Source organism: Hoplias malabaricus, chromosome 8, assembly GCF_029633855.1.
Source record: "Hoplias malabaricus isolate fHopMal1 chromosome 8, fHopMal1.hap1, whole genome shotgun sequence".
NCBI classification, from domain to species: domain Eukaryota; kingdom Metazoa; phylum Chordata; class Actinopteri; order Characiformes; family Erythrinidae; genus Hoplias; species Hoplias malabaricus.
Window position 1 is genome coordinate 6,501,025 of NC_089807.1, and position 23,949 is coordinate 6,524,973.

Consider the following 23,949-nt stretch of genomic DNA (forward strand, 5'->3'; position numbering starts at 1 on the left):
TCAGAGTCAAGTTAAGGCAGTGATTATGACAAAAAAAAATGTAAATACTGTTTAATGATGTGATTATAAGCTTTATACAAATGCTGTTTTATTATTTTTCACACACATTTACAAGCTTAACATCATAACTGATATAGAACCATATTTGGTGCTGTGTAGAACTCTTTCTAAAAGGTGTTATATAAAACCATCTATAGCACATTCTTCAAAATTCCTTCAAGTGTTCTGGGTTCTATATAGTACCATTTCCTTTAATAAACCTGTGTAGAACCATCATTTCTAAGATTGTACCAGCACAACACATTAACACACTACCAACACATCAGTGTCACTTCAGCATTGAGAATGATTCAAAACCCAAATAATTATTGAACGTTGAACAACAGGGAGAAATGGTGCTAAAAATATGCGGAGCAAAAGTCAACAGCTGCTAATAACTGTATCGCTACCGAGCTGCTTGGTGTTGACAGTGTATTTAGAAATTAGCAGGTCATTTTTGAGCCTTGGATGACCGGTGTATCTTGAAACGAATGGGTGTTGTTTGTTACTAAACTCCAGGTCGTCCCAAAGGTTTTCGATGAAGGTCCGTCACCCCAAAGAACACAGTTCCCCAGCTCCAAAGCCCAGTGCTAAGGAGGTTTATACTGATGCAGTGACCAAGCTGATGCTTGGCATTAGGTATTACTCCAGAGTAACTGATTCTACTGGGCAGTGAGGATGTTACCACACACACACCATGTGTGCATAGCTCTGTATTCCCTCATTAAAATGTGTTCACAAACTTTTGCTCATATAAGTTAGTGTACCATATCTTTAAAGACCAGGAAGAATGAAGAAGAAGAAGAATGAGGACAACTCACTTGAATCTGCCCTGACAGTGATGACACTGGTCTCCCACCCATCCGTGATCACAGAGGCAGCTCCCATTAACACAGCTGCCACTGAAGCAATGCTGTTTATCACAGGTTTCACAGAGGAAAACCAACAGGTAAAAATAGACCACCCACAGAGACCTCTTCAGCCAAAATGCATTCTGTAAACGTCCAGCAGAAGAAGATAAGAACATCCTTTCTGTCATAATATTCATTCAGCTCCGAAAACCCAGTCGCTTTGGAAACCATCAATGCTTCACTTCAGATGCGTTGACATCATCCACCAACAACTTCACCTTTGACAGCACTTGATCGACGTTTACGCACGGATGCACCTCAGAAAGTAAAGCGGAATTAGACAAACCGCAGTTACGCGTAGGATACGTGATGCCTCGTGTTATTACTTGAGTAAAATCTCTGAGGAGTTGTAATTGTAATCTAATGTTAATGGGCCAGCTTTCTCACAGGGTCCAAAAGTGCCGCGGAGAAAGTGTTCGGATGTGTGGCTGGTCTTCTTTCCCTCCCGGTGCATTTTTATTTAATCTCTAAGTAGCAAATAGAGCAATAAATACTATATCGCACAAACAGGAACATGTAATATAACCATTGGACGTTCAGAATGAGGTGTTCTGAAGGCTGTTATTCCTTTCTAAGCTACACAATTTCAACCAGCATCTTATGTATGTATTGGATGTAACGGAACCCGTATTACAAGTCCCGCCCCTTATGCTATAGGATTGGTTAGGAGTTTGCTCACCGAAACTGCTTTCTGATTGGTGGACGGTCTGTGATTATGAACAGGTGCCCAATCCTAGCGCAGAAAGCCAGTCGCGGAGGATTTACACACTCTCCTGTGCTAAGTTTCGTTAAAGGTCACTGTTTTAAGAAGAACATAATAATAATAGAGTTCTATCAGTGAAAATAAAATCACTTAGAGTCCACTTAAAAGTGAATTAGTAAAAATGTTGACACCCCGGTCGTCCCGAGGTTGAAACGGAGGCCTTAATCACTGCTTAATGGCTGAGCTGTCTGTGTTTGGATAATCAATAAAATATCAGTTGGTACATCTGTTGGCCATCTCCAGGCTTCAAAACTTTCCACTAGCCAACAGATGTAATACCAGAAATTATATATGGAAATTAATGTAAAAATTAAGAAAAAACAAATGTCAGCCTAATGTAGTTGTTTCTAATATACATCTCTGGAGAAAAGCATATGGGTTGCAGCATATCCCCCACAAAAAATAAATACAAATAAATAAAAATAATAATAATAATAATAATTATGCAGCAGGTAGTGTCGCAGTCACACAGCCCCAGGGGCTTGGAGGTTGTGGGTTCGATTCCCGCTCCGGGTGACTGTCTGTGAGGAGTGTGGTGTGTTCTCCCTGTGTCTGCGTGGGTTTCCTCCGGGTGACTGTCTGTGAGGAGTGTGGTGTGTTCTCCCTGTGTCCGCGTGGGTTTCCTCCGGGTGACTGTCTGTGAGGAGTGTGGTGTGTTCTCCCTGTGTCTGCGTGGGTTTCCTCCAGGTGCTCTGGCTTCCTCCCACAGTCCAAAAACACACGTTGGTAGGTGGATTGACGACTCAAAAGTGTCCGTAGGTGTGAGTGAATGTGTGTGTGTGTGTGTGTGTGTGTGTGTGTGTGTTGCTCTGTGAAGGACTGGCGCCCCCTCCAGGGTGTATTCCGCCTTGCGCCCAATGATTCCAGGTAGGCTCTGGACCCACCGTGACCCTGAACTGGATAAGGGTTACAGATAATGAATGAATGAATAATAATAGTAATAATAATAAAATAAAAATAAAAAACACCATTTCAAATAGTTCTGGCAATGGACCTGATGCAGCTGCAAACTGTGACATAAAATCTGTGTATACCAGCTGACTGAGAGAAGACTGCTTTTCAGTAATTATGTATGCAGGCTGAAGAGTGTAAATTTAAGGTTCTTCATCTGTGCTTATGTTGCCGGCCTTAGGTCTATGTTGCAGTATATGGGCAAAATTTGGGACACCTACAGATTACACCTACAGGCTGTTTTAACAAATCTATATCCATAGGCAGGAGTTGGTTGGGAAGCTTGTGAAGGATTTTTACAAGATTTTGGAGTGTGTAAATTGAGATTTCTTGCCCATTCACCTAGAAGGATATTTGTAAGGTCAGACACTATTGTTGGATGAGAGGACCTTGGTTCACCATTACAGTTCTTGTTCAGTTTTCAGTCACAGTTGATCAGGGGACATCTAGGAGGGTAGAACTTCACAAAATATCTTGTTGCAGCAGTGACATCCTATTACAGTTCCACACTTAATTTAAGTGACCTTTTCAGAATAACCAACTATTTAACAAATATTTGTGAAGAAAGGCTTTGTGGCTAAGTGCCATGTTATAGAACTGTGACAATAGTACTAAATGAACACATGAATTCAGTGATTAGGATGTGTGTCACTATATTTTGGGTGCACACTGCATATATTGATTATTTCCAGTGTGGCTGCATACATTATATGCTTTATATGGTCTTAGATCAGGGGTGTCAAACCAAATCCACGACGGGCCATGTGGGTGCAGGTGTTCTTTTCAACCACGCAAAAGCCCCACACTACTGAAAGTCAAGATCTATTGATTAGATCCAATGATTAAAAACAGGTGGAATGAGGTGTGGCTTCTGCGTGGTTGGAAAGAAAACCTGCACCCACACGGCCCTCCGTGGATCTGGTTTGACACCCCTGTCTTAGATGAACTAAGAAATGATATGTCTTGGCTTTGAGGAGCATAAGGAAGATAAGGGTAACAATGATATTTTTTGTAAACTAAACTACCTGTCTGAAAGTCATGGTGACTCAAAGCCATGCTGATGATAACAAACTGTAGAGAATTACTTTGTCTCCCAGATCCCTCCTAAAAGAACAAGGATCCTGAATGATCCAAACCATAAGACAGACTGCCAGCAGCCAAAGCTTCTCATTTCTTACTTTCATTATCCATGTTGAAATAGTAACTTTTACAAAATGAACTGACTACATTAATGGAAACCATGTACTTGTTTGTGGGTTTGAACATTTATCAGAATTCCACAAGTACCTTTTAGGATTGTTCTCTCAAACATAAAGTTTACTGCCAGCACATTCACCAAAATCAGGAATATTAGAGCAGACCCTGCGATCACTTTTTAAGGACTAAAGCTAAGCTATATTTTGCACTTTCTGCCCTCCAAGTGTCAAAAAATTAATTATACATGTTGTCAGAAATACAGCGACCCTGAATTGGAAAAGGGCGGCATGGTCACAGATCCACAGATGGACACAGATCCAGTGGCCTGGAGGTTGTGGGTTCGATTCCGGCTCCGGGTGACTGTCTGTGAGGAGTTGGTGTGTTCTCCCCGTGTCCGCGTGGGTTGGTGGATTGGCGGCTCCAAAGTGTCCGTAGGTGTGAGTGTGTGAGTGAATGTGTGTGTGTGTGTGTTGCCCTGTGAAGGACTGGTGCCCCCTCCAGGGTGTATTCCCGCCTTGCGCCCAATGATTCCAGGTAGGCTCTGGATCCACCACAACCCTGAACTGGATAAGCGCTTATAGATAATGAATGAATGAATGAATGTTGTCAGAAATTATTTTAGACACGACCTGTATTATGAAAATCCTAAAATAAGGACAGTGGTAAGAGAGATTATCTGTCGTATCAACTGTGCATTGAGGGTTGCACCCCTCATGAGAGCAACATCATGGCCATTCGTTTTCTTTTGTATTCATTCATTTTCTTTATCCACTTGATCCTTAACAAGGTGCTCACCTGACACAAGCCAGTGACACACCCAAGTAAATCACAAGAATAAACACTCTCACCCACTCACACCTGTGGACCTTCCAAAGTGTGTTTCTGGATGGGTGATGTAGATACAGACAATGACCCAAGGTGGAGATCCAACGAGAGACCCTGGATCTGTACACCACTGTATTGCACTTACTATGTTTAGTTCTCTCTAGGAATCAGCACTGGCCCTTGTTCTGGTAGTGTCTGTGCTCAAGAGGAAATTGGACTCAAACCTACTTGTACTGGCGAGGAAAAGCATTCTGTTTGAACACTAAGCACTTTTGGGAGTCTGCTAAATGCTGTAAATGTCAATATACGCCATCTGCGTTACCTGATTCACCACTGTGCCACCCAAAATGTCTGCATATGATAATTAATCAATGACTTTAATCAATCTTATTTATGTTCTCACATTCTGAGCATTCAAGCATAAGAAGCACTAAATATCACAATAGCTGTGTTGAAGGAGGACCTTTTTTTAATTGTTTGTTTGCTGTAGCTCAGCATTTCCCTGCTTGAACTCTGGTTGTTCTGAACTCTGATCAGGTAAAGCATGGTAAACAAGCCAGTCAACATTTGATATCACACTTCTGAGATTATGCAACAAAGCCTACCATCGGTCCAGTCTGCTCTCTTTACAAAATAATCAATAAGTAAAATCATGCTTTTTGTTCAATAAAACATTAAATATTTATTCATCATCACATGCAGTGAACAGTAAAAGTTCAAATTTGTGGACAGTTTAATATCTTACTTCAAATGTATGGATACTTAATAATATAGGATTAAGCCATTTGTAAACATGATGCAGACTTGCAGAACAAGTGTAAAACAGCTTGAAAATATCTTGAATGGATTCCACAAATCAAGATTAGATCTGTATACACTGTCTACACTTTCAGTGTGGTGGGACCTTTTGCTGACACTGTGGTGGTACCATCAAGGGAACATATTCTGTACTGTAAAAACAACAACAACAACAAAAAAACAATAATAATAATAAGGTACAGTTATGTTCCCGTATTATTAACTTTTTTAATTAAGTGTGTCAATGTTTGGTATAGGGAAACTAGCTGTAAATGTGCAGAGTATTAAACTAGAAATAAAAGGAACAAAAAACACACCAGAATGCAATCTACAGTAACGGTAATAATGGGACTAATCCAAAAATCTAAGCCAAGATTCAAATTCAAATTCAAAAATACTTTATTGATCCCAGAGGCATATTGCTGGAAACTAGAAAACAGTAAGGATCATGGGACCTAGGGTAAGAAACTTAAATTAGAGAGACTGGGACAGAAGATAACACCAAGAAACTAAGACAGAAAACTAACCTCCAACAGAGCAGGAAAAGAGCATAACGAGAGACAGGGACTAACCAAAGACCTAAATGTTAAAACATAGATTAACCCAGAGGCAAACACTGGACACTAACCAAATAAGACCTAGAGACAAACAAAGACAGAGATCCAAACAGAAACAGTTACAGACAGAGACCAATAACTAACTCTGGAACAAATACTAAAACAAAGATAGGCTTTAACTGAGAAGAAGACAGAGGCATACAGAAAAACAAACAAATATACAAACAAACAAACAAGGAGACAAAAGACCTTAGCAATAACTGGATAAACAGACTGAGAAACACAAGAATCAAGAACTAAGAAATGAGATAACAACCGGAATAAGACCAAGACCTTTAGAAACAGAAACAATGTCCAAAACCCACAAAAACAAAGAAGCAAGGACATGGGAAAGAAACACAAACAATCAGAAAGCTAACAGGACCTTAAGAGACAGAGGAAAACCTAAACACAAATGACCAACAAAACCTAACACTAGGGACAATCCTTATATACAATGAACGAAATTAGAACACGTGCTGAGGAACACATGGCTGACAAGAGAAACATGGAAAAAGGCAGAAAAACAAGAAACAGGGCAAAAGCGTGACAGATACAAAGGAGTGATATTACATACACATTTTGGTTCAAACATACAAAGCATTATTAACAATGCTGGAAATTCCTGCTTCTGTAGCCTATGTTATTCCTTCCATATTGTGTATCACGCATAGGCGCTGTATCCAGGATTCATATGTTGGGGCAGTGGTTTTGAGCCAGTTTACAGTTATATCCTTAATTGCTGCTGCAAATAAAATCTGAAGGAGATAGATCTTACCCCTGTTGTCAAGTCCTTGGGAAACTGCTCCCAGCAGTGATACCAAAGGCTCTTTAGGAACAGGAACACCAAAAACTGACTGGAGGGCATCATATATATCTTCCCAATACTTCTTCAATTTTGCACATGACCAAATCATAACTGTACCTTATTCTGTTATAATTGTAGATTATTTTTTTTTTATTTCATATGCCCCAGAATTATATTATTATATTATGTTGTTTTATTTTACACAGTTCTGTAATGAACAGATCATGACCATTCACCTCTTCTGGAGAAGAGAACTTTTAAAGGTGTATTTACACCGTTTGCACCTTTAGTGACAATAATGCACCTCTACCTTAACTTTTTTTCTGAGAGTGTAGAAAATACACAGTGTTACTGATAAAATGGCGGCTTTTTTGAATAATTATAATAAATTTGACTGCTCCATGTGGAGACTTTGAAACCAGCTCAGTGTGAGTAAGTAGAGGGCCAATTTCATGAAGTGTCAGGTCAGGTTCTATTAGTTTAATTAGGTAATGGATGATTATTTCTGAATCAAAAACATAACTGAAGCTTGTGCCAAAGATTTCGAATGGGGTTCCACACTCACGGCCCACTGCTGGGAGGCTTTATATCCCCCAGGCCACCTTTGGGATTGGGGAAGATGACTTTAGGCGTGTGTGTGACTTGCCCAGATTGTATTGCCCTATAGAGTTTATATAACCTGTGTATGCACAGTTTAACAACAGCATTAGTAATATGAGCATCATAAAGTAGTGTAGATCAATACTTTATTAATTATTCACATACTTCTGGGTATAGTATATATAAAGATGTAATAAATTCATAATTGTGAACAATTTATCACTTAATGTTCTCCTTAAGCCCTCTTCCAAACTTTCATTCCTGAAGGGGACAAAGTCTGTACTGAAGGACAGTTGAGAAACTCTGTAATGAATGACCAGATCAGTGTGTATATAGTACACACAGTTCACTGATATATTTCTGTCTCAGCCAGTGGATTGCCCAGGGACTTGTCACTCTGCCCAGCAACAAGCATGAAGCTCAAGCTGAAGCTGCTGCTCCTCGTCCTCTGTGCCTTCATCATACCTGCTCAGGTGAGGTCTTTAAACCTTTTCTGGAGTGACTTGTCTTGTTTCTTTGAAGCTATTGTTTCACATTCAAATTTCTGTTTAGCTACATTCAATTTTTACCTTTACATTAAACTGAACTTTTCTGAAAATAAAAAAAACAACAACAATACAGTCCTCAGATCCCAAGAAACATGAGGATGATAAAAAGGTAAAAGCAGGAGAAATACCAGGACATGCACCAGGACATGCTCCAGGACATGCTCCAGGACATAAACCAGGACATAAACCAGGACATAGACCAGAGGAAAGATTAGGGCATAAACCACAGGAAATACCAGGACATAAACTAGAAGGGAGACGAGGAGAAAGATACCAGGATCATGAAAGGAAATTTGAAATGCGACGAAGAAAAGTAAAGGGTAAGTGACGGATCTAACGTTTTCTACAATGCACTTTCCATATCTGTTTATCTCTCAGAGACATTGGTTTAAAATTCTCCAGAGTTTTAGGAATATGAACCTCAGTCTCAACTGTAGCTTTGTGAAGTGCATTGTAGAGAAACTGGGTATCACAATATCAAAGGGCTGTAATATCTTCAGTGCATTGAAAACATAAACCTTTATAACACACCAACTCTATATTCTCTAGACCTGCTGGCTGACTATGATGACTCAGATGACAGCAGAGACGAGGATGATGAAGACAAGGGTGACTGGGTGTTTGAGCTTCAGGACGTTCGTGGTATTGTTTTTTTTTTTTCATGATTGTTTTTGTATGTGAAGTCTATAATTATATAACAGCATGGTTTCAATCCTGTCAGCGTAGTACAGTTTTTTAAATAGAGGTATTTATATTTTTGGGTCGTTTGAATTGAGTTAAATAAGGCCCCCATGAGCAAAAATACCTAAACATATCTAGTGTTCATTTAACGCCTTTAGAGGGCAGCAGAGAGCACTCTTTGTTTATTTGAGCTCTGAGACTGTGCTCTGGAGCAACAAACAATCAACAGCTAGGATTGTTAGCTAAATTATAAAGATTATCACAGGCCTAGCATAACATTAAATTTATCTCTCTGTTGGTAGGGACACCAGTCGAATTTCCATGAACTTTCACTCACCTTACTTTCTACGTCTGCTTACACAGGCAGTTGTACCCCAAATCCCTGCCTTCATAATGGAATTTGTACAGAGAAGAAAGGGAAATTCAAATGTAAATGCCCCAAACCCTTCAGAGGCAGGAGATGTGAGAAAGGTAAATATCATCTGTGATTTATGTCATATTTAAAAAATGGATGAAGCACTATTTGTAGCCTAGATTTGGTAGCTTTGTAATCTGACTACACCCAGTGTGCATTGTGCAAGTATGTCTTACAACATTAGGGAACTAGTACCGTGGTTACAAAAATACATCTGCAGAGACACTAATGTAAAATGCTAAGTAATATTCAGTTAATAATTCCTTTGCATTTGCCAGGAAGCAGAACAAATCTTAAACAACCTGTCCGTGAGAATTCATACCACGGTAACTGTAGTTTGTATAGGTTCCTTGCATCTTCAAAGTACATCTGAAGTCATGCAAAGATGTCATTGTCTATTTCTGAGGGAGGCTTAGCTAACTGTTTTGTTAGTTGTCCTAGTTTTTAGTTCTCATTGGCTAATGCAGAACCACAGCAGAGAATGGGTAGGTTTCTATTGGATTTAAATATACGTATTTTTAATATAGAAATAAAAATTTAGATGTGGATGTCTTTTTAAATGCCTAGCTTATTTTAATTAAATGTTATGCCATCAGTGAACTGCAAAATACCTGTGGACTTAAATATAACAGCATAATTATGAGCTGATTTATCAGTTTAACAAAACCAATTGTATTTCAGGTAAAGTCGTTTGCAAGAAAGAAACATGTGGCTATGGTCAGTGTGTCCTAACGTCCAAACCACCTTTCTATGAATGCAAGTGCTGGGCACCTTTCAAACCTCCAAACTGCAAAACAGGTAAGATTTGGCCTGGAGTCACTTGGCATCATTAATCATTTTGGTTTTTCATAATCTTTCCATTCAATTTTATCTTAAATACTGTAGATTTCAATATGATAAACAACAAAACAGAATGTATTTTTAGGTTTATGACATTTTTTTAATATTAAATTTTGACTAAAATTGTTATATATCTTAGGATTTTTTGGAACATACATGTGGTAAATAAACCATAAACATTTACCAAAAGAACTACTCAAAACATTGATTCCAAATTTGAAAGGCAGCATATAGACAACATGATGCATTTTGGTTTTGCAGTATCAGATAAATATTTATGCAATCTTGGCTAATGTAATAATTTTGAAGACACTCTCACTTTACCTTTTATTCCTCTTAACAGTGACTGTGAAATCTTGTCTGTGTTGTCTGTGCTGTAACAGTTGCCCCATGCGAGCCAAACCCATGTCGGAATGGAGGGTCTTGTGTTAAGGATGGACAAGATTTTGACTGTGTTTGCAAACAAGGCTTTAGTGGAAAATTTTGTAATGTCGGTAAGTGCACATTTTCATTCATTCATTTATTCATTCATTATCTGTAAGCCCTTATCCAGTTCAGAGTCGCAGTGGGTCCAGAGCCTACCTGGAATCATTGGGCGCAAGGCGGGATACACCTTGGAGGGGGCACCAGTCTTTCACAGGGCAACACACACACACACATTCACTCACACACTCACACCTACGGACACTTTTGAGTCGCCAATCCACCTACCAACGTGTGTTTTTGGACTGTGGGAGGAAACCGGAGCACCCGGAGGAAACCAACACAGACACAGGGAGAACACACCACACTCCTCACAGACAGTCACCCGGAGGAAACCAACACAGACACAGGGAGAACACACCACACTCCTCACAGACAGTCACCCGGAGGAAACCCACACAGACACAGGGAGAACACACCACACTCCTCACAGACAGTCACCCGGAGAACAAGTGCACATTTCTCCTACAGTTAATCCTCAATACACTACTTCCCAAGAACTTCCAAAGTAGTGATAGTGCTTAACATTAGCGATGAAAAAGTACTTATTTATTTAAGATGGAAATCTAAAGGTACCAAAATCAGCCCAAATAAATCAATGGGAGAAACCCATATCCGTCTAATGATGTCCAGTTCTTCTTTTATAAACGTTTCATTCACAAGATCCCTGAAAGGCCAGTGATGAGGCAGTGTTGTCTTGTGCTGTGTAGATTTAATTGTGTTGTTCCCCACAGGCCCTGACGACTGCTATAAGGGAGATGGAGAGTCTTACAGAGGGTTTGTGTCTGAGACAGAGGATGGAGACGAGTGTATGTTTTGGAATTCCCACTTCATTCTGGGTAAAGGGATCAACCCCTTCACTGCCTTCGAGGACCCTCAGGGTCTGGGCCCTCACAACTTCTGCAGGTAAAACACACACAAACCCCCACACACACACATACACACTCATGTCTCATTACATTCAAATTATTATAACAGTTATAAACACTAAGAATCCAATATGCAAGAAGGAGTTGCAAGAGTGAGATTTGAAATATTTGGCCCATATATGAGTCAATGCAGTTTAAACATTGCATGAGGGGAAACAAGTGTTTGGTGTAATTTGATTGTTTAATAATTTAGTTTTGAGTTTAAGTGAATGAAGTACAATTAACACCACATTAGTTTGTAAACAGAATTAAATATTTTATCAGCTTTTCAAGTTATAGAAAGATGTGGTTGTATAACACACATATATACTATATATTATATGTAAGTTATGTACATTGTCGGGGCCAAATCACATTATCGTGTATACTGTATATTGTGTATACTGTGTATTTATCTATAAATGAAATAAACATTGTACATATCTTGGAGTACTGAAGAGACCAAGGACAACTATCTATAGGTGCCCATGGCTATACAACACTCCAGGTTACCAGTGTAAGTGTGTGTGTGTGTCTTTATACAAGGGATGGGTTAAATGTTAAATGCAGAGGCACCATATAGTTGTACCTCTGTGAAATGACAATACAAGCATATTTCACTTTTCATCTTTTTTTAATTCTAATCCAGGTCAAGGTAGTCCCAATATCAACATTTACAAATGTATGTGGAGCAAGACATTTTGTTCAGCTTTGGCCTAGAATTATCCATGTTAGATTACATTGAGAAGTGTATAAAAAAGCTAGTAATGGACAATAATAAAATAAGACTTTTTAAAGTGATCATGGCTTCCTTTTTTGTCCCTTGCAAATCATCTTCCTAAATCACAGAAACCCTGATGGTGAATCAAAGCCATGGTGCTTCATACGTTCTGAGAAGAAACTGAGATGGGAACACTGCAACGTGAGGAAATGCTCTACCAACGGTAACTGTATTACCTTTTGTAGATACACCATACGAATACACGCCATGTGGTGCCTTTACCACAGTTGTCTTTCGTTTTTCCTTTTAACAAGTGGATTCTGTTACAGATACCACTCCCACACACCCTGCACAACCTCCCAAACCCACTGCACATGAACCTGCTGTTGTACAACCTACTGCCAAGCCCACCCCTTACATTCCACATTCAACAAAGCCCAGTCTAACCAAGCCCCCAGAGGTGGTCCCTCCAGAGAGCGACGTCCCTCTAAGCATCCCAGAAAGTGTTGTTCCAGAGAGCCACACCCCCGAAAATGGGGTCACAGATAGCCCTGTCCCAGGCACCGTTGCCCCAGGAACCGTTGCCCCAGGAACCCCCGCCCCTCCTGTAGTGGAGCCGTTCTCAACCTGTGGGAAACCCCAACCCAAGAAGGCAGTTAACCGTATCTACGGGGGGCTAAAGGCCCTTCCTGGAGCCCAGCCATGGCAAGCTTCTGTGCAGGTCAGGCCGAAAGGAACCACCCTACCCTACAAACACATCTGCGGAGGCATCCTCATCAAGTCCTGCTGGGTGATGACTGCAGGACATTGCATGTGAGTAGAGATTATGACAGTGTTTTCGAGCACTAGGTTTTGTCATTGATGGGAAATGTACACAAAATAGCCTCCACAGATATGCTAATATATACGGTTATGCACTGTTATTAGGGTTAAAGGCTTAACGTTGGACATGTATTCATAAAACCACATGACACCTATCTAATGCCCTTCATAACAACTGGCACAAATACATTGGGATTAATAATGGCTCAAATGCACCCTGGAAGATTTAGACACCTGGCACATCTTTGAATAAGCCTTTATAAATGCTGAGTTATGTTTTTCTCACTTACGAAAGATTTAAAGCTGGATTAGGTTATTTTGTAGGAAAAAGGTGTTTGATTGATTCGGTCGGCTCTTTTGCTTTTCCGGTACACTGGGAAGCCAAATCTGGTCATGGTCTATGGAACCAGGTACTATTTTAGTCCCTGCTCGCTTATGGTTCCAATCAAGCCAAGTAGGTACTAAATTGTGACGTGTAAACCCTGCAGAGTGCTGATTGGCCAGACAAACCTGTCAACCACCTTAAAATGCTTTCACATTTGTTTTTATCGGACTCACAGCGGCAGTTTGTAACATTCCCTGGAGGGCTTTTGAAGAGCTTCAAATGCTCCTTGGGTCGGTGGCCAATGAAAATCTCCAGCGAAAACTGAATGTGCAACAAACAAAAACAGACACACACAAGTAAACTGCCTCACTTTTACCACCGGCATTGGTGTGGTTTCCAAGGCATGTGATCCCCATTAGAAATGGGGGTTGTGTGATGTCACCGGCTCCTTTTCATAGGGAAAATGTGCTAGTGGAAAGGCGACCAGGTAAAAGCGAGTCGAGACGAGTCGAGTCAATCCCACGTAATGGAAAAGCTGATGATCTGATTCAACTAAAACAGAAAAATATTTAAAATATAATTTGCACGAAAGAAAATTATACCTGCTCTCACCACAAACAGAGCCAAAAACATAAACAAATCGGGCAGCTCACCCCTTTCAATCCTGTTGAAGATCAAAACAAATACAAAAAACTGCCAAAGCAACGTGTTGACCCAGATGTAAAAAAAGATCATCTCCTACACCGCAACACAAGGGTCCTTTGAAGTCTCCCACCATCAAAACCAATTGGAAGTTGAGCACCTGAGTGGAGCAAAAGGCAGCAAATCACAGAAGAAAATTAGTCACCTGAGAACAACAATCAGAACAGAAGGAGAGGGACGAGAGAGGAGATAAAGATAAGCTCTCTGAAAACACAAAGGATGTAACAACAATCCACCTACCTGAGGTCTTATTCATGTGTAAGAAAACACTCAACAGCTACACTGAGGTTCACTCTGGTTTGCTGAAAGCCCTCTCCCTCTGCAGTTTTTCTCTCTGTGTGTACGTTGTCAGGTGTGAGGTATGCAGTGTTCATACTTGGACCAGAGTGATCTGAGTGATCTAAGTCCAGCTTCATGTACTTCATGTCTCATGGATCTTTATTAGCAAACACCTTCAACAAAGTGACACCAGCATTGGACACATCATAACGTTGTGTTACGTAGCTTAGCAACACAGTTGAAACATGAATTTTGTCCATAATTTTGTCGATGTTTATAGACACAGCATGTTACACACTGTCAGAAACCACAAAGACAAGGATATTTGAGAATATTCTTAACAACTACTCATAGTCCTTTGTTCAATGCTAACTAGTGGCTAAAGCTTCCATTTTATATTAGCTACATTTGCCTTGTTGCTCCAGTGCAATCTAAGTACATTTCAGGCACAAAACATGCCTTGACTGATCAACATCACTCTGGGTTTGATTAGGATCTGAAAATTGAAGAGAACATTTCTACAACGATGATTTCTAATTGTGATGGTGTAGTGAATGGTATGTTTGCTAGCTGATTAAACATTCTCTGATCAATGATGCAAACTTAAATAGAACTGAATAAACAGCCTCAGGCAGATGGACATTGGCCACTTGGTAGTTCAGCGGGTCAAATGTGTGGGAGTAGGCAAAGCACTGCTAGATGATCAAGGGGTATGTTTATTAACTCAACTCCACATTAATAATTTCCTATGTAATGATTAGTGAGTTATCCATCTCAGGTTATTTTGCATAGATCACTTTGCTAAATTTCTTTTGGTATCTATCTATCTATCTATCTATCTATCTATCTATCTATCTATCTATCTATCTATCTACTTTGAGGAGAAATCAATGGGGCTCCTCTTTGGCATAGTGAAGTGTTCAATAATTTCCAACAAGTTATTCTCAGTGTTGCCTCTTTCCACACGGAATATGCCAGAATAAAAGACATCAAATAGTGTCGGTCTTAAATAAACAGTAGCTAATAAATATTTAAAACTTCATATAATCAGTGTTTTCTATAAGAAAAGAGTGTGCGTTGTGTGTTTGCAGCGACAATTCAAAGGATTTCCAGGTGGTTCTGGGAACTCTGGACTTAGGGAAGATGGAGACATCAAATCAAACCTTGGAGGTTGTGGAGACCATCCTCCACGAGGAATACAGAGCAACTCACGATAGTGTCTACAACGATATCGGTGATCATTCTTTATGCTAATGCTTAACTTTCATTTTCTTTGGTTATCGCATTTCCCTGTGAAAGACAGAAGAGCTCATAGTGTTCATTACTAGGCCTGGGGTCTATCAAAAATACTTAACACAGACTCTTTGTTTACAAAAAAAAAAGCAGGATGTACATGTTAGAATTTCCCATGTGGTGACCTCTATAAGTTATATACATGTGATTCTGGCTAGGTCCCTGACACACTGTGCCCCTGATCAGGATGATGAAGCAGTAACAGAAATAAACAACCAAATAAATAATGAAACAAAATTGACATACAGGCCACTAGGTGTCAGTGTAACAGCTTTTTCTGTTATAAAATAAGAAACTATAAGGAACACATATAGAACTTTTAATTATAGCACTTACTTTTTTTAAACTATATATATTAAATATTCATTCATCAATTATTATTATTATTATTAATAACCTGCATACACATACATCTTCTGCAGGTTTACTGAAACTGAAAGCCAAGAACGGCAAGTGTGCAGAGGAGAGTCAGTTTGTGAAGACGGCCTGTTTACCCACGGAGGCTATACCTGATGGCTCTGAGTGCACCATCTCTGGGTGGGGGGCCACCCCTCAGTGTAAGTTACAGACTTAAAACCCCCTGTTCTTCTTGGGAGGAGCACAGGAAGGGGGTAATAACTTTACTGAACAGAATTCAACACTGCTGTGTGTACACTTTCACTGCTCTTTTCTCTGTGTGTTAGCTCAACATGGCTCCGGCCAGCTGCTGGATGCTGAGGTGCTGCTGATTTCTCAGGAATTGTGCTCCAGTAATAAAGTATATGGGAAAATCATAGACCACACCATGTTCTGCGCTGGTTACCTGGAGGGAGGAGTGGACGCCTGCCAGGTGAGCAGCTCTCTGAGCGCTGTATCAAATGAGCCTGACTGGAGGCACGCAGTTAAATCTCATTTACTTAATGCACAATGGTGTTTGGCCAGGTAAAACATGTTTAACACTACAACTGATCTAATACACTTTAAAACACACAGTTCATCCAGAAGTGGACATTTCAACAAGTCATTCAAAATATTATTAAACTGTGTATGTTATTTATTTTAGAACAAAATCATGTAGAAGAATAGGAGAAGGATAAACTTAATGGACGTGACTGTAACTAGAATTTAGAGCATTTTTAGTGTTTGGGTCATAGTGAGATTTTAGCAAAATGTAGAAAGTAACTGGAGATACAAGATTCTTTTTGTGGCAAAGTTGACATGCGTCTCTCTTACACATCTCCATACACCTCTCTGATAGGGTGACTCTGGAGGACCTTTGACCTGCGCAAGAAACCAGACACACTACATCTATGGCATTGTGAGCTGGGGAGACCGCTGTGGAGAGGAGAATAAACCTGGAGTTTACACTCGTGTCACTCACTATGTGGACTGGGTCAAAGCAAAAACAGTATAATAAAACAATCCTAATCCAACAGTAAAGCAAATAAAACAACTTTGAATAAATGAAGAAAGTGCTTGAGTTTGGTATTATCAAGTTCTCAGGCTGTAAGGCGTAGGCTGCTTGGGTATAGATTAAAATCATACTAGAGTAAAGTTGTTGTTACTTCAATATAAATAACTACCTTCCCCTTGAATAAAAACCTGTCTATGACATCATTTAACACACTGTTTTACCATTCATTCATTCATTTATTCATGCATCAATCCATTCATCCATTCATGCACGACAGGTGTTGTGTTTATGCAGTTGAAAAGGACTATGTACTATGAGATATTACCTGTCTCCTCCAACAGAGGGCGCTGAGAGAGTGTAGCTAGTATTAGACGTGTGTACAAGGAGAGAATTTAAAGAACAGTGGCAAAGAGTAAAGCAAGGAACTTGCTAACAGCTATGAGTTCTGTGTCTTGATTTGCGCACCAACGCTAATCCAGTACTTTCACACCCGCACCTGTGAACAATTTCACACACTCACCCCGTCACTCACACACACAACTAAGGAGAGATTCACACACTTTACAAAATACAGAAGGACTTGAATTCCACATTTTTGTCAGTATCTGAGATCTAATTGTGAGTAGACTTCTCGATTCAGTTAAAAAGTTAATACCTTTCACCAATTGATTTCAGTTAGTCTATGAGGGCAAAATGAACACTTAAATGTCTATATAATCTAAGCTGGACTAGAAGCCACTGCCAAGATAGACATGGCAATCAAGAAGATATATTTACTTGGACTTGGAGCGACAGATTTGAATAGGCTGTGAGTTGCTTCCTTGTAGGTCGTGTCCTGGACACAGAGCCAGATGCAGGCAGTCTATAAATGCCCCAGTGTAGAAAGCGTACAAAGGCATCATGGTGTCCTCTCCTAGGAACATCACCAGTCCAGCAGGGAAACTACAAAAGATCCCGACCCTGTTAAATTTGGTACAAATAGACAGTGGATGGGCTTTTCCTCCATGCCAGGCTGTGTAGTCTCCGTTGAAGAACTCCACACACCAGGACTCATCCCTGCGGCCCAGCCAGCAGTCCTCCTGACGGCCCTTCCGGGGAATGGAAGGGTAAGTGATCCCCAGCTCCCAGTACGCCTTCCCTTTAACATCCAGCTCCCAGTAAATACGACCTGAATCCCATGTCTGCAAGCTCAGGACGTTAAGCGTAGTGTCGAATCAACCCTCATTGTCAGGAACCTCCTGCCACGTGTTGGTAAAGGTGGCACTATCCTGTGCTGGAGAAATGATCAGCTTGGGATGTGCTGTTGTTGGATCCAGGGTCACATCAGTCAAGTCTGGCAAAGTGAAAAGAAGCATTGTGCAAGTTGACCTCTAGTGTGTGTCTCACGTTATTGGTCAATGTGTTTCTACCAAGATTTTACAAGCTATGTGTGCACAAATGGTGGACTTTAGTTTTGATATCACTATAGGGTAAATACGATGAATAAAAATTGGATTCTGAGTGCGTTAGCACATGAATAGATAAACTTGTAGCTCCTAACAACTCAGAGTGTAAAACAACACCACCCAGTCAATTTTTAGGGGCTTCCTAAATCACAACACATCGGATAAAATAAGTCATTCTCAGGTTGTGCTGCTTCTTACGTAGAGTGCAGAGACTTTAAAATTGCCCCGCCCCCTTGTCTGAGTCTCTCCAATCACAGCGCTGGACCTGCTTGAAATTTGTAAGAGTGCAAAGACAAGGGTAAATGGAGCAAAACAGACACAATTACAGTGGAGAAAGAAAGTTTATCAGTGAAAATAAGGAGAACTGAGCTAAACCAGCTAAAAAACAGAGCTTCTGCTCCTCGCTCCTCACTACTGTGCACTCGGGTCAAGGTGAACAGCGAGCTCATTATCATTTAAAGGCTCAGGCACTTTTCTGAACCAGGCTGTTTAGAAAGGAGGAGAATGCTGCTGTGGTGTTGAGCCTTGTGGTATTTTGATTAAGCAGGTCACAGATATGTAAGTACAACGGCACAGCTGTGTTTACTTGTGGAAAAGTGGGAGAATGTGTCCACTTTAATGAATGAAAATCACAATATATGTCACTAGTTTTGTTCAGGGGAAAACCCTGGTTTGAAAAGCAGACTCACAGCTCTTGAGAAGTCTTTTGGCGATGGGGATTTGAGAGCGGATGAACAGCAGCAAGTTGTTGGTTAATTCCAGAATCTGCTCCGCCTTTCCCTCGTCCAGTCTCACGAGGCCTGGGTCAGTGACCTTCAGCAAGTCCTCCACCCTGGCAATGAGCCAAAGACCATGGTATATCATAAAGCCGTACAGCTCAGTGGACGGTCACCTCGTAAACATGATTAAATGCAACACTGAGACAGAAATAGGGCACGGTGGATGCCCCCTAACCCCATGCTTCTAAGCCACACATGTTCAAAAAAAACAAGTATCATTGGGCAATTATTGAGCAGTCATTAGAAGACGATGAATATTATGAATGACAACATGGTTAATGAGGCTAATTAAAGCCAGGAAAGATGCCATTAAATGGATTCCAGTGTCTTATCACGAGTCCTGACATCACACCTCTGCTATTTTCTGTGTTATGCAGATTGTATGCTTGTCATTCAAAGGCAGACATAACTGACATTGTGATGAACACATTAGTGTTTAATAGTGGGTGCAGCTGTAAATACCTGTCCTCAAGCTCTGTGATCTGAGAGAGAGAGAGAGAGAGAGAGAGAGAGAGAGAGAGAGAAAGAGAAAGAAAGAAAGAGAGAGAGAGAGAGAGAGAGAGAGAGAAAGAAAGAGAGAGAGAGAGAGAGAGAGAGAGAGAAAGAGAGAAAGAAAGAAAGAAAGAGAGAGAGAGAGAGAGAGAGAGAAAGAGAAAGAAAGAAAGAAAGAGAGAGAGAGAGAGAGAGAGAGAGAGAGTATCAACATGTACAGCTGTCTTGGAGAATATACACCTTTATATAATATACTGTAATTATATCATATCCATCATTCTCACCGTGTCTCCAGACTGTGTGCCACTATCTGTTGACTCTTTGCTCAGTTGGAGCTCCAGATCACTGAACACAGCATGGTTTTTCTCCACAAAGTCATCCAGGGCTCGGACCGTGGCCTTCTCCTCCATCTCCAGCAGAGAGAGAGTAACTCTACAGTCCTCCTCCAGCACCCTCCTCATCTCCTCATACTTCTTATCTATGTTCTGTCGGAGTTCAGAAGCCTTTTTCTACCAGAGAAAAAAACATTTATGTTGGCGTTGTGTTTTCAAGATGGTAATTAAGCTGAAGGAGAGCAGGAATAACATTGTTAAATGCTTATTTTAATTATTATTCTTAGGCCTCTGATCTTGTGCTGCTTCTATGAGGCTAAGATATTGATGCATTGTTACGTTTGGATTAAGAGGAATTGTTGGTTTCCTTATTTATTTAATTGTACTTGACCAACTAATAATTAATTTGCATGTCGTCTGACAGAAGTATTACTTAATTGAATAGCACTCTTTAGCAGAAACACACCAATATTACACACAAGTGCAACACCATACATCTCCTGTAATGACACCATGCCTAATTCTAGGACAATGTTTACTCACATTTATTTCATTTTTCTTGGCATCTAGTTTCTTCATTCTGTAAGCAACAGCTTCCTTTTGTCTCTTTAGTCGTTCCTGAAAGTAAGATTAATTTCTTGTGAAAAGGAAAGTCAGCAGAACAAAGTAGAAGAAAAGTATTCTACTTACCTGATTTTGGGACTTCATGCTAATATTCCAAACTACACTAACTGTCTGTTAGAAACAGTAAAACCTCTAAACTATTCTAGTAAACAACTAGAATCTGTGAGAAATAGAAAATACAATTCTAAATGACCAGGAAATGGTGAGAACCGGATGTTTGCACAAATGGGTCTAGGAATATATGGGAAGCAAAACGTCTTAATGGCACTAGCGAACTGAAAAATTGTTATAATTTAAAGTGACATAGCCTTTGTGAAAGTAGTAGCTAACGTTTTAAGCTACACCATTAATCTGTAAGAAATTGGGCTTCTAAACAGCTAAACGGTGTTAGGAATTAGTTAGTTTTAATTAATACTAACATTACAGACAAGTGTTAGTATAATAATGTTAGTACAAATTTTAGCAAAGCAGTAGCTAACTTTTGAAGCTACATTAAAGTGTAAGATGTAGAAGCCAACTCTAAGAAACAGAAGCTAACTTAACACAAAGACTCTAGAAGAACTCTAGCAGTCTGTGAGAAGAAGAGTGTAATCTAAACTACACAAGCAAACAGTGAAAATAGAAATCTAAACAACTTGAGCAAACTAACAGCTAACTAAAAGCACAGCTAACATTTTAACCTATGCTATAACCATACAAACAACATAGAAACCAATCTTCTAAACTAGGTTTAGCTACACTAGCAGACTCAGAGAAACACACGTTCAACTACAACAACAAACTTTGAGAACCAGAAACTAAACTTGTATATCGCACTAGTAACCTGTAAGTATCCCTCTAAGCTACACTAGGGCTGTCTCCCTCAGCGTTCTCTACAAGTCTACCACCAGTTTGACCTGGAGAGACTGACTGAGAATAGACCACGTGCTTTGATGCACAAGGCTGTCATTGTTCACCTTGACCTGTCATCACAGTGTAACACCACTCTATTCCCTGTCCACCACCTGTGCTCGCACTGCACACAGACTTTTATAGAGCTGGTATTTGTGGAAGTGGACTGTGGAGGCGCATTCACAACAATCTCCAGGCTGGACGCCACAGTCTAACTCTGACACACTACAAATAAACGCTGGTTCAGAGGGTGCCGCATGAAGTTATTAAGACTGCATTTAGAAGAATGGGGTGGGTTCTAGGAAACTTCAGCATTCGCTAAGGGACTTAGACTTCAGGCTTATTTCATCTTCAAAATAAAAACAGAAAGAACTCAAATCTCTCAGTGTGGGGAGTCTGAAACATATTCCAATAAGTCAGACAGTAGCGAATGAGAAGAAGCTAAGTCTGTTGAGTAGCATACATCCATAGACTAGTTCCATCTTTTTCCACTAGATAGCAGCAGTGTACAAATATACGTTCCATGATCTTGTTCTGCAGAAAGTTATTACACAGAATGTAATGTACAGTGCCTTGCGAAAGTATTCGGCCCCTTGAACTTTTCAACCTTTTGCGACATTTCAGGCTTCAAACATAAAGATATAAAATTGTAATTTTTTTGTGAAGAATCAACAACAAGTGGCACACAATCGTGAATTGGAATAACATTTATTGGATGTGTCAAACTTTTTTAACAAATAAAAAACTGAAAAGTGGGGCGTGCGATATTATTCGGCCCCCTTGCGTTAATACTTTTTAGCGCCACCTTTTGCTGCAAGTCGCTGCTGGTACGTCTATCAGTTTTGCACATCGAGAGACTGAAATTCTTCAGCTCTTTTCACAGATTCTTGATTGGATTCAGGACTGGACTTTGACTTGGTCGTTCCAACACCTGGATACGTTTTTTGTGAACCATTCCATTTCAGATTTGGCTTTATGTTTTGGATCATTGTCTTGTTGGAAGATAAATTGCCGTCCCAGTCTCAGGTCTCTTGCAGACTCCAGCAGGTTTTCTTCCAGAATGGTCCTGTATTTGGCCCCGGTCCATCTTTCCATCAATTTTGACCATCTTCCCTGTCCCTGCTGACAAAAAGCAGGCCCAACCACCATGTTTGACAGTGGGGATGGTGTGTTCAGGGTGATGAGCTGTGTTGCTTTTACGTCAAACATATCGTTTGGATTGTGGCCTCATCTGGATTTTGGTTTCATCTGACCACAGCACCTTCTTCCACATGTTTGGTGTCTCACAGGTGGCTTGTGGCAAACTTTAAACGAGACTTTTTATGAATATCTTTGAGAAATGGCTTTCTTCTTGCCACTCTTCCATAAAGGCCAGATGTGTGCAGTGTACGACTGATTGTTGTCCTATGGACAGACTCTCCCACCTCAGCTGTAGATCTCTGCAGTTCGTCCAGAGTGATCATGGGCCTCTTGGCTGCATCTCTGATCAGTCTTCTCCTTGTTCTAGATGAAAGTTTAGAGGGATGGCCGGGTCTTGGTAGATTTGCAGTGGTCTGATACTCCTTCCATTTCAGTATGATTGCTTGCACAGTGCTCCTTGGGATGTTTAAAGCTTGGGAAATCTTTTTGTATCCAAATCCAGCTTTAAACTTCTCCACAACAGTATCTCGGACCTGCCTAGTGTGTTACTTGGTCTTCATGATGCTCTCTGCACTTTGAACAGAACCCTGAGATTATCACAGAGCAGGTGCAGTTATACGGCGACTTGATTATACACACAGGTGGATTCTATTTATCATCATCAGTCATTTGGGACAACACTGGATCATTCAGAGATCCTCACTGAACTTCTGGAGAGAGTTTGCTGCACGCCCCACTTTTCAGTTTTTTAATTGTTAAAAAAGTTTGACACATCCAATAAATGTCATTCCACTTCACGATTGTGTCCCACTTGTTGTTGATTCTTCACAAAATAATTACAATTTTATATCTTTATGTTTGAAGCCTGAGATGTGTACTTTCGCAAGGCACTATATATCGTGTGTGATGTCCAAGATCTATTATTTTATGAAAGATATTTGCATGTTATTTGACACCTATTTCTGGGGAGAATTACATTATTATTATTATTATTATTATTATTATCTCATTATCTCAGTTACATTTCCCCCTGATTGTTTATGTTTATATGGCCTCCCTTCTGATTAATATATTATCAATAAGGTTCTAACTGTCCTCCAATGAGAGTGGAGGGTGGGGCTAAATAAATAATGAATTTGGTACACAAGTTTCTATGGTATGCGCAACTACACCTTGTGTGACTGGGTGTTTGAAACTGTCCACAGGTGTAAGTGTGTGTAATTGCCAACAGACTGGGTGAGGGTGTAAAAGAAAGAATGAACAAAAGAATGAACAAATGAATGAATGAATGACATGAACAGAGAAGGGTACCAGAAAAATGTAAGTGTGGCCTCTCTTTTACTTGATT

At 40.1% G+C, this 23,949-nt stretch overlaps 3 protein-coding genes across 3 annotated transcripts in view; 1 reads left to right on the plus strand and 2 right to left on the minus strand.

Moving 5' to 3' along the window:
• The window catches only part of atrnl1a (attractin-like 1a), a 301,564-nt gene extending 300,498 nt beyond the window's left edge, over positions 1 to 1,066 (minus strand). Inside the window, exon 1 of the mRNA XM_066679153.1 lies at positions 861 to 1,066. Within this exon, the coding sequence (XP_066535250.1) occupies positions 861 to 1,066 (206 nt within the window). The remainder of the gene's footprint in view (positions 1 to 860) is intronic.
• Positions 1,067 to 7,824: 6,758 nt separating this feature from the next.
• Positions 7,825 to 17,318, plus strand: LOC136705466 (hyaluronan-binding protein 2-like). The gene is made up of 13 exons (XM_066679056.1): positions 7,825 to 7,961; positions 8,110 to 8,356; positions 8,586 to 8,678; positions 9,081 to 9,188; positions 9,814 to 9,930; positions 10,356 to 10,466; positions 11,190 to 11,361; positions 12,213 to 12,307; positions 12,414 to 12,897; positions 15,304 to 15,446; positions 15,928 to 16,062; positions 16,189 to 16,334; positions 16,743 to 17,318. The coding sequence occupies exons 1-13, from the start codon at positions 7,902 to 7,904 to the stop codon at positions 16,896 to 16,898; spliced, it is 2,067 nt and encodes a 688-aa protein (XP_066535153.1). The 5' UTR covers positions 7,825 to 7,901; the 3' UTR covers positions 16,899 to 17,318.
• Positions 17,319 to 17,671: 353 nt separating this feature from the next.
• LOC136705532 (E3 ubiquitin-protein ligase TRIM39) lies at positions 17,672 to 22,569 on the minus strand. The gene is given in 6 exon segments (XM_066679154.1): positions 17,672 to 18,231; positions 19,033 to 19,175; positions 19,585 to 19,604; positions 19,899 to 20,123; positions 20,490 to 20,564; positions 22,474 to 22,569. Coding segments are annotated over 6 exon segments (1,119 nt in total).
• Positions 22,570 to 23,949: the final 1,380 nt, after the last annotated feature.